At 43.8% G+C, this 11,826-nt stretch overlaps 1 protein-coding gene across 1 annotated transcript in view; it reads left to right on the top strand.

The window, feature by feature from the left end:
* aos (protein argos) overlaps positions 1-11,519 on the top strand; it is a 112,020-nt gene extending 100,501 nt beyond the window's left edge. Inside the window, exons 2-4 of the mRNA XM_076187381.1 lie at positions 3,354-3,527; positions 5,002-5,208; positions 11,319-11,519. Of these exons, the coding sequence (XP_076043496.1) occupies positions 3,354-3,527; positions 5,002-5,208; positions 11,319-11,519 (582 nt within the window). The remainder of the gene's footprint in view (positions 1-3,353; positions 3,528-5,001; positions 5,209-11,318) is intronic.
* Positions 11,520-11,826: the final 307 nt, after the last annotated feature.

The following is an 11,826-nucleotide window of genomic DNA, read 5'->3' on the forward strand; positions in this document are numbered from 1 at the left end:
TAATGACCAAACCAAATCATCTGTCAGAATGATATAGACCAAACTAAACCAGTTGTCAGACCAATATTGACCAAACTAAACCATCTGTCAGAATTATACAGACCAAACTAAACCAGCTGTCAGAATGCTATAGACCAAACTAAACTAGTTGTCAGAGTGATATAGACCAAACTAAACCAGTTGTCAGACCAATATTGACCAAACTAAACCATCTGTCAGAATGATACAGATCAAACTAAACCAGCTGTCAGAGTGATATTGACCAAACTAAACCAGCTGTCAGAGTGATATTGACGAAACTAAACTAGCTGCCAGAATGATATAGACCAAACTAAACCAGCTGCCAGTGATATAGACCAAACTAAACCAGCTGGTGCAGCACTAGAGCGATACCAGCTACTTTGACACTGATTACTCGCAGAACAAAACCATCTGCAAAGATAATGAGCGAGAATGTCACCATCTGTCAAAGTAGTTAGTGACAGAGTGTGGCCAGATAGCTTAATACCCATAGAAATTCATGCCATCTGAGTGACATGGTCGTGAGAAACCGGTACCAGCTGGCCTGATAACCAGTTGGGAGCAGTGCTACTTGTCGCAATGATCATCAATGACGGCTTGAGTTGTCGACGTGGGGACAGTGGCTGTGATGCCAGGTGTTTGGATGATGTCGGCGCCAAGTGGCACTCTTCGGGGCTGTCGCTTGCCATCTTCTTCTGGAGAGGTGGAGTTGTCCATGATTGTAGTTGTAACAGTTAGTGATTTGTTTTTATCATATGTGTTGAGTTTTTGTGGAATCGATGACGGTTACCTGCATGGGCTGCTCCTGCAAGATGGACAGCGAAACTGCCCATTTTCAAAAGCCGCCAACCACTCTCACCTCCATCAGGATGTGTAACCCTGAGGGGTTGGCACTTGGTCTCCAGACTGGGACCAGGATTTCCCTATATCATCATCAACTGTATTTCTTACACTTTTTCCCACATGGAGTCCTGACAACTTGCGACTGCTCTCCTCTACCCCCATACCACTTTGAGCAGGTGACATAGAAAGTGTCCTACACTCACACAACACAGACACTAGTCAAAGTTTGTTCCCATAGAGGTCTGTGGGAAAGCCTGAGGATCGTTGGCAGCTACTGAGGAGCTTCGGGTTTTCCACTCAACCAAGGTAGTATCGTTGTTTATATCTTCTGTAGCCATTACAGAACATTAACTCCTTTTGGCGGTTATCCGTCGGTCATTAACCGTCACTGTATCCGTTACAGAAACTGTTGATAGCTAACCGATACTCGTTAACTCTCAGTCTGTAACCTTTACGGAAGAATAACTGTCGTTTCGGGACCATTAACGGTTAACTATTTGCCATTAACCGTCAACTTGTAACGTTAACGTTTTTGCTCTGAATTTAACCATCATTTAGTAACCATTAACTGTTATTGTTTAACGTTACAACGCACTGGCGGTCATCGTGTATAATGCCTTGTGGTCATATTCGTTCTTCCAACATCTGTATTACCAACATTGATTTGCAAGGTTTCTGCCATCATCATCATCATCATCATCATCATCATCATCATCATCATCATCATCATCATCATCATCATCATCATCATCATCATCATCATCATCATCATCATCATCATCATCATCATCATCATCATCATCATCATCATCACCATCATCATCATCATCATCACCACCACCACCACCACCAGTGATGGCACAATGACAATCACTGCCCACCACCACTGTCCACCACCACTCTCACCACCGCCACCAGCATCTCCACCTCTAATCGCATCTTCCATCCGCCGCCTTCGGCACTCTGGAGAGTACGCAATGTCACCTCCTCCTCCTCCTCTTCTTTCTCCTCCTCCTCCTTCTCCTCCTCCTCCTCTCCTTCTCCTCCTCCCCTCCTCCCCTCCTCCCCCTCCCCATCTCCCCTTCTCTTCTCCTCTCCTCCTCCTCCTCCTCCTCCTCCTCCTCCTCCTCCCCTTCTCTTCCTCCCCATCTCCAATTTTCCTCCTCCTCCCCTCCTCCCTTTCGCCTCCTCCTACTCCTCCTCCTCTTCCTCCTCCTCTTCCTCCTCCTCCTCCTCCTCCTCTTCTTCCTCCTCCTCTTCTTCATCCTCCTCCTCCTCCTCCTCCATTTCTCACCTTTCCTTCACCCTTCTTTCCTCTTCCCCACTTTACTTTCTCCCCCCCCCCTTCCTTCCCTCCCTTCTTTTCCCCTCCCCTACCCTCCTGGAGTGATATCTGCCCTGGCGAGCGAGCTCCCCTCACGGAGAAGAGGGGGGGGACCTCAGGATGCGGGTGCTTCCTTCCCTCTTCAGAGGAACTCGTGGGGGCCTCTGGACTCCCGTTGGAGAGAAGGGGTGGGGAGGGACGCCGATGGCGAGGGAGTAGGAGTGTGCACCGTTAACTATCCCTTCTCCCCTAAGAAGGTGTTGGTCTCCTCCTTCCCCCCCCCCACCCCACCCCAGAAGGAATAGGAGGGGGGAAGAGGTCGCTGGTAGGACTACAGGAGAACTGGGGGGTGGGAGAAGTAGGGATTTGATTGAGAATAAATAGGGACGGGGGAGGGGAAGAGAGTGTGACGTGAGATTGAAAGGAGGATTGTAAGAGGAAGTGAGGATGGGGGAAGGAGGATCTTTCTTAATCTGAATTAAATCGCCTAGCGACAACTAGAATAAAAAGTTACAAGTTATATACCAAAGCGAGATGGATAAAGAAGGAACCCCGACAGTTCATCTTGTTTTATCTCCTCCATCGCTTCCTGGTCGGTATCCTCTCCCCCCCCCCCCGAGCCCCCGGAACCCCCGCGGACCCCTGCCTTGCCCCCCCCCCCGACTGTGAATACGAACTGTGTGTAGGGGGGGGGGGAGGGAATAGTCATCCTCGATGTGGACGCTCTCGTAGTGTCCTCCATGTCCGCCGGAAGTGATAGAATCATTGCGGTTGACAACTTGGGTCCAGCTGCCACCAGGCGTTTTTATTCAGCCGAGGAAAGACGACCCACACCCGCCTCCTTCTCCCTCCTTCTCTTCCTCCTCCTCTTCCTCTTTCTCCTCCTCCTCTCATTTTTTTCTTTTCCTGGTGTTTAATCTGATAATAAAAAAGACATGTTTGCTATTACTGTTACTTTTACTATTGGTGCTGCGTCATCATTGATGTAATGTAATCATAATCGTTGTTATTATTGTTATAGTACCATTTATTCCTACTGTTGTTGTTATTGTTGCTATTGTTATAGCTGTTGGATTTTTGTTACATTAGCTGTCGTTCCTTTCTCCCACGTCTTTACACCCCACGTCATCATCACATCACCTGATTCCCCAATTCCTCCATACAGAAATCGGAAAAGGACCTGCCCGTGTGCTCGCCGTGGTCCGTCTGCTCCAAGGTGGACACCTACGCCACGCCCTGGGTGGAGCGCCAGTGTCGCTGCCCCGGGGATCGCACCTGCAGCACCGACATCAGCCCCGACGACGGCCACACCATCACGGACAAGACGCGCCAGTTCAAGGTAGGTCGCCCTCTACTGCAGAAGGAGAAGGAGGAGAGGGGGAGGAGGAGGAAGAGAAGAAGGAGATGGGGAAGAGGAGGCGGAGGAGGAGGAGGAGGAGGAGGAGGAGGAGGAGGAGGAGGAGGACGAGAGAAGGAGAAGAACGACGAGGAGAAGGAGAAGGGATAGGAGTAGGAAAGAGAGGAAGAGGAGAGGAGAAAACTGAGGAGAAGGAGGAAGAGAGGGATGAGGAGGAAGAAGAGGAGGAGGAGGAGAAGGAGGAGGAATAGGAGAGGGAGGAGAAGGAGAAGGAGGAGGAGTAGGAAAGAGAGGAAGAGAGGCGAAGAGGGATAAGGAGAAGTAGGAGGAGGACAGGGATGACGAGGAGGAGGAAGAGGAGGAGGAGAAGGATAAGGAGAAGGAGGAGGAAAGAGAGGAAGAGAGGAGAAAAAGGATAAGGAGGAGGAGGAGGACAGGGATGATGAGGAAGAGGAAGAGGAGAAGGAGGAGGAGGAGGAGGAGGAGGAGTAGGAAAGAGAGGAAGGTGAGGAGAAGAAGGATAAGAGGAAGGAGGAGGAGGAGAACAGGGATGAGGAGGAGGAGGAGGAGAAGGAGAAGGAGGAGGAGGAGGAGGAGGAGAAGAAGGAGGAGGAGTAGGAAAGAGAGGAAAAGAGGAGAAGAAGGATAAGAAGAAGGAGAAGGAGGAGGACAGGGATAAGGAGGAGGAGGAGGACAGGGATAAGGAGGAGGAGGAGAAGGAGGAGGAGGAGGAGGACAGGGATAAGGAGGAGAAGGAGGAGGAGGAGAAGGAGAAGGAGAAGGAGAAGGAGGCGGAGGAGAAGAAGGAGGAGGAGGAGAAGGAGGAGGAGTAAGAAAGAGAGGAGGAGAGGAGAAGAAGGATAAAGAGAAGGAGAAGAAGGACAGGGATGAAGAGGAGGAGGAGAAGGAGGAAGAGGAGGAGGAGGAGGAGGAGGAGGAAGAGGAGAAGGAGAAGGAGTAGGAAAGAGAGGAGGAGGAGGAGAGGAGGAAAAGGAGAAGGAAGAGGAGGAGGACAGAGCTAATGAAGAGGAAGAAGATGAAGATAAGGAGAAGAAGAAGGAGAAGAGGAAGGAGGGGCAAGAAGGCAGGACGAGTAGGCTAGAGAAAATCAAAAAAGTTTTGAACAAGGAGGGAGCTGGGAGGTTTGGACTCATTTATTGTATCTAGACATACGAGTATCCATGGGGTTAGAAAGGGAAGGTGTAAACACACACACACACACACACACGAGAGAGAGAGAGAGAGAGAGAGAGAGAGAGAGAGAGAGAGAGAGAGAGAGAGAGAGAGAGAGAGAGACATATAGACAGAAAAACACGCACACCCACACGCATACGCACGCGCACACACGCGCGCGCATGGCATGGGGTCTCATAAAATCTAATCTTACAAAACGAAATCTGTAAATAATATCCGTACTGACCTTTCTTTCCCTTCCCTTGATGTGCCCCTCCTTCAGGTGTGCGAGCCCAGCAGAAAACTTCCGAAGTGCCGCTTTTTCCGTGACGTCACGTGGACCTTCATCACGTATCCCGACAACGTGACGCAGCAGGTGATGCACTGCGTATGCCCCAAGAACTCCGTGGCATACATCATCAAGCGACAGGCATACCGCGCCGTCCATGGAGTGGGCTTCCAATACTCCTTCGCCTGTTCGCCTCAGTCGGTGAGTTCGTGAATGCCTTCGCCCGGAGGGTTTTAAATCTTATCCTTCCAATTCTTCTTTTGCTTCATCTTTCCCGATCGTCCAGTCCTCACCTTTCCATTATTCCATTTCATTTTCTGCCCTCCATCTGCGATCAAAGTATTCTTTTGTAGATGAACTTAATGTTTATGTTTTTTTCTATGCTATCAGTCTTTTCTTCTTCTTCTTCTTTTTCTTCTTCGTCTTCTTCTTCGTCTTCTTCTTCTTCTTCTTCTTCGTCTTCTTCTTCTTCTTCTTCTTCTTCTTCTTCTTCTTCTTCTTTTTCAGTTGATATCCATCTCTCGTGGTCTCAGGTTCTTGGTCAGAAGACCTCTCGAACAGGATTTTTTTTTTTTTTTTTTCTTATGGGAGGAGGGGAGGTTATTTCTCTCACCTTCGACCTCTGACAGCCTTTGACTCAACCTCAAACTTAACAACCTCATCCTGGAAGTTACCCCCACAACAGATTAGGATCACCCACCGTGGAAAAAAAAAAGTCACCCGGTTGGTCGTGGTCGATGTATTCCTTTAGTTCAGAGTCTTCCTTTCATAGGAATGAAATCGCCTGACGTCAGGAGGAGTAGAACCTGAACACATGATTTACTGAGACAGCCCCTTCTCGGCGCTTGACTTAACAAAGTCTTTAAAAAAGGTGACCACGAATTTAGAGGTGCAACAGTTCAACTCACTGAGTATGCCCCACCATTTATTTTTTTTTTCTTCTCTTTCTTGTTTTCTTTCTTTCCTCCCTTCTTTCTTTTTTTTTCTTGTTTTTTCTTCTCTTCTTTCTCCCCTTTTTTATTCATTTTCTTTCATCATTCCCACTCGTTTTACTTTTTTTATTTTCATTATTCTCTGTCGGTATGCAATCCTATCGCAATTGTAATCCATTGTAGTAAATGAGATTTCCCTTTTTGATTATGACTTTCTTCAGTATGTCCTATTTCTGTGTTTACCCCTTTGAGTATCTTTTTCTTGAGTTTGCTCTTTTAAGTATAAGATTTTTTAGTATGTCCTTTATGAGTAGGACCTTTTTGAGAGTGTCTATTTTGAGTATCAACTTTTTAGTATGTCCTTTTTGAGTACGAATTCTCTGATTATATCTTTTATAGTATGCTCCTTTGTAGCTTGTCCTTTTAGTATATCCTTTTTAGCATGATCTTTTTAAAATTGTCCTTTGTAATATCCTTTTAGTGTTTATTTCAACGTGTCCTTTATATGTCCTTTTAATAAGTCTTATGGGCTATGTCTTTTTTAATCCTTTTCAATGTATAAGTCAATGTATATTCTGTCATGCCCTTTTTTGTCCTTTCCATAAGTCATTTTTCACACCACCTCAGTTTCATGTGATTCCTCGCGAGTTGCCCGTGCCCGCACGTCGCCCCCCCCCCCTCTTCGCACCTTCAGTCACCCTTAACTGATCCCTGACCCCCTACTTCCTTACCCCTGGTCCTTGACCTCCTCCTCCTCTCCTCGAGGCCCACCTCCAAACCCTCACACTCCTGCATGGAAATATCAATGATAGACGTTCCTACACATATGTGTACTGTATATATATATATATATATATATATATATATATATATACATATATGTATACATATATGTATACATATATATACATATATATATATATATATATATATATATATATATATATATATATATAATATATATATATAAACACAGGGAAATGCTCGGTATCCTAAACACTCTAACGTTACGCGAACGTGTGTGTGTGTGTGTTACGCGAACGAAACATTACAGTGTTTCGGGTTCCGAGCTTTCCCCTGTGTTTATGTGCTCCATCATCCAAATCATTTGTCTAAAATACTTATCCATATATATATATATATATATATACATATATATATGCATATATCTATATATGCATATATATATATATATATATGCATATATCTATATATATGCATATATGCAACAGTAATCACATAAAACACGTGAATAAAGATTTTTGCTGTAACCACGAGGAAATTAAAGATCGGAATACTGAACGTTTTCGTCTATTAAGACATTTTCAAAGTACATAGTGTCACAACAAAGAATAACTTAAATATAATAAAATAGAAAACAGGAGAGGTCACACAACGTAAATACGTAAGGATTATCTTACAAAGAAACAAAAATAAAAACAATAAATAAAATGGGTGACAATTGAAACAGGTGATAAAATGTCACACAGCATAAACCATAAGGATGACAAATGACAAGGTGAAAAAAGGACATTCAACATAAAAGATAACAACAAGAAATAAGAAGGGTGACAATTGACACATGTGATTCAACATAAAGATTGACTTACAAAGAAACAAAATATATACATATACATACATACATATATATAATAGAAAATAATAATAACAAGAATAAATAAATAAAAAAAAAATGGGTGACAGATGACACAGGTGAAAAAAGGTCACACAAGATGGCTAAGGCGGAGCTTTGGGACATTGTCCTACAATTTGGTTAATAACAAAATTATCTAGTTTAAAAAGACCAGTGCTTAAATTGAGATTTTCATTAAAAGTTTTTTTAATGAGACACGATTCAATTATATTTCTTATCAAATAAGAATTACTTGAAACAATTTCTTGGGAATTGTCCCAATCAATACAGTGATTGTAGTCTCTAATGTGAGCAAAAATCCCACTTGAAGATTGGCCAATACGGACACTATACTTATGCTGGTTCAATCTAAGTTTTAATTCCTTGCCAGTCTGGCCAATGTAACACGAATTACAATTCTTGCAAGGGATAGAGTAGACACACCCCGCCGAATTATCCGGTAAATTCTTGATAAGAAGTTCTTTGATTGTATGGTTCTTAAACACAACATTAACATTAAACATCTTAAGGAAACGAGGGAGTTTTACCAAATTAGGATGAAAGGGAAGAACCAGAAGATTCTTTTTATTAAAAGGATCTTTTGGGGAAGAATCAACATAGGACTTCTTGGCCTTATGTTGTGATCTAACTATCACATTATTTGGGTATCTCAAGTTTGATGCTATTTCATAAATCTTTTTTATTTCTTCATCTAAAAATTCCGGACTACAAACTCTAAAAGCTCTAAGAAACATGGAGGTAAAAACTGAGATTTTTGTGTTAAGGTGGTGAGCAGAATAATAGTGAACATATGAAAGAACGTTAGTTGGTTTACGAAAAAACTTAGATTGAACCAGCATAAGTATAGTGTCCGTACTGGCCAATCTTCAAGTGGGATTTTTGCTCACATTAGAGACTACAATCACTGTATTGATTGGGACAATTCCCAAGAAATTGTTTCAAGTAATTCTTATTTGATAAGAAATATAATTGAATCGTGTCTCATTAAAAAAACTTTTAATGAAAATCTCAATTTAAGCACTGGTCTTTTTAAACTAGATAATTTTGTTATTAACCAAATTGTAGGACAATGTCCCAAAGCTCCGCCTTAGCCATCTTGTGTGACCTTTTTTCACCTGTGTCATCTGCCACCCATTTTTTTTTTATTCTTGTTATTATTATTTTCTATTATATATATGGTCTCAGGTTCTTATGGGAGGAGGGGAGGTTATTTCTCTCACCTTCGACCTCTGACAGCCTTTGACTCAACCTCAAACTTAACAACCTCATCCTGGAAGTTACCCCCACAACAGATTAGGATCACCCACCGTGGAAAAAAAAAAAGTCACCCGGTTGGTCGTGGTGTCTTTGTAAGTCAATCTTTATGTTGAATCACATGTGTCAATTGTCACCCTTCTTATTTCTTGTTATTATCTTTTATGTTGAATGTCCTTTTTTTCACCTTGTCATTTGTCATCCTTATGGTTTATGCTGTGTGACATTTTATCACCTGTTTCAATTGTCACCCATTTTATTTATTGTTTTTATTTTTGTTTCTTTGTAAGATAATCCTTACGTATTTACGTTGTGTGACCTCTCCTGTTTTCTATTTTATTATATTTAAGTTATTCTTTGTTGTGACACTATGTACTTTGAAAATGTCTTAATAGACGAAAACGTTCAGTATTCCGATCTTTAATTTCCTCGTGGTTACAGCAAAAAAAATATATATATATATTGTACAACACTGAATGGGTCCCAGTGATTAGAGATATATTTTGACAACCACAATGCATTGTGGTTGTTACAATGTGTCTCTAATCACTGGGACCCATTCAGTGTTGTACAAATAATTTCCCGCGTTTGTATACTTCCAATTGTACTATCATAGTGGAGATGGGTTGAACGCAAAATTTCATGTATGCGTATGTCATGTGATAGCTGAGTTCCTCGGCAGTACCACATTTCAATTTCTGGTTGTGGCCTCCATTGGGTCTCCCGATGTTCATGGCTTAGAATTAAAGTGCATTGTGGTTGTTAAAATGGACATATATATATATATATATACATACATATACATGTATATATATGTATATATATACATATATATATATGTTTTATACATATACATATATATATTTATATATATGTATATATATATATATATGTGTGTGTGTGTGTGTGTGTGTGTGTGTGTGTGTGTGTGTGTGTGTGTGTGTGTGTGTGTGTGTGTGTGTGTGTGTGTGTGTGTGTGTGTGTGTGTGTGCGGGTGCGGGTGAGTGTGTGTGTGATTCACCATGGTCTTCGGTCATATGTTAGACTCGTGATCGACAGTTATTACCCTCTCGGGAGAGAGCTCAGAGCTCATATGACCGATCTATGGATAATGCTGTGACTTTACACGCACAACACACCCAACTTCCCGCCCAAGAGAGCTGGAGTAACGAACCACAGCGCAGTGATTCTGAAATTATTTCAGCCCTGGGCTGGATTCAAACCCGGACCACCGTAGTGGCGGCCGCGAACGCTAAGTTTGCGCCATCGTGTGTGTCTGTGTGTGTGTGTGTGTGTGTGTATGTGTGTGTGTGTGTGTGTGTGTGTGTGTGTGTGTGTGTGTGTGTGTGTGTGTGTGTGTGTGTGTGTGTGTGTGTGTGTGTGTGTGTGTGTGTGTGTGCATGTGTATGTGTGTGTGTGTGTGCGTGTGCGTGTGTGTGTGTGTGTGTGTGTGTGTGTGTGTGTGTGTGTGTGTGTGTGTGTGTGTGTGTGTGTGTGTGTGTGTGTGTGTGTGTGTGTGTGTGTATGTGATTCACCATGGTCTTTGGATCACGTGTTGCACTCGTGATCAACAGCTATTTCCCTCTCAGAAGAGAGCTCAGAGGTCGTATATGACCTATCTATGGGTAATACTGTGACCTTACACGCGCACCACACACCCCAACTCCCCGTCCATGAGAGTTGGAGTAACAATCCGCAGCGCAGCGATACTGCGGATTGTGTGTGTGTGTGTGTGTGTGTGTGTATGTGTGTGTGTGTGTGTGTGTGTGTATGTGTGTGTGTGTGTGTGTGTGTGTGTGTGTGTCTGGGTATGTGTACGTGTATATGTGTGTGTGTGTTTTGATACCTCAATGGAACTGTTTATTAACCTGTACTTTGTGGCAAAATACTATATACATTTTTCCTTTTGGCAAACTCTAGATTATCGTCTAGCTCAATTCGTAACACATATGACATATTCTTTTCTGCTGAGCTGTAGATGAGTCTGTCTAACTGAGGGTCGTTTATAATACACACACACACACACACACACACACACACACACACACACACACTCATATATATATATATATATATATATACATACATATATATATATATATACATATATAAATACACACATACATTTCTGTGTGTGTGTGTGTGTGTGTGTGTGTGTGTGTGTGTGTGTGTGTGTGTGTGTGTGTGTGTGTGTGTGTGTGTGTGTGTGTGTGTGTGTGTGTGTGTGTGTGTGTGTGTGTGTGTGTGTGTGTGTGTGTGTGTGTGTGTGTGTGTGTGTGTGTGTGTGTGTACTTACAACCCTCCCACCCTAAGATCAATCAGAATGCCTCTTTCAGCTTAGCCTCTCAAAAACCCCAACCAAAGTCTCCTGAGACCCAATTCTTTCAGCAGCCATCCTCCTGGAGACTAAGCCAAGGGTCTCTCGCACCTCTCCGAAGTCTAACTTCGAGTCTCTCTCTCTTTCTTTCCAGAGACTTCGATGTCAACGAAAGGAGCCTTGTCGCCTCTTCACGGTAAAGAAGCGAACTGAGATCGAAGAGGTCAACACCAACACACTCTGTCGATGTCCGCACGCGCACACGTGCCCTCAGCACCACCTCGACGCGGGGGTGATCCCGGGGAAAACCTACACGGAGGACTCTGTCCGGACCTACAGCGGGTACTGCATGTGAGCGAGAGAGCCACCAAGCTTCCTGTGGGAGACGTCTTCGATCTGCACAGAGGCGTCCATGTGGTCTCCCGGTGCGCGGCGGCCTGGCTGGGTCTTCGGTACTGCTCTTGGCCTGACGCAGGGAAATGTCAGCCTCGAGCCTCGTCTTGTCCTCGAGTCTCCGTTTGAAAAGTTGAGGAGTCGCTGCCGCCGCCGCACCAAAAGGAACCTCGCCCTGCCCCGCGACAGCCCCTCCAGACGAACGATGATCGAGGAAGTACTTGGCCCACAGTTCCTCCGCCTACAGGGAGGTCCTCCTACGTAGACAT

Source organism: Oratosquilla oratoria, chromosome 6, assembly GCF_046742065.1.
Source record: "Oratosquilla oratoria isolate Oo_2021 chromosome 6, ASM4674206v1, whole genome shotgun sequence".
NCBI classification, from domain to species: Eukaryota; Metazoa; Arthropoda; class Malacostraca; order Stomatopoda; family Squillidae; genus Oratosquilla; species Oratosquilla oratoria.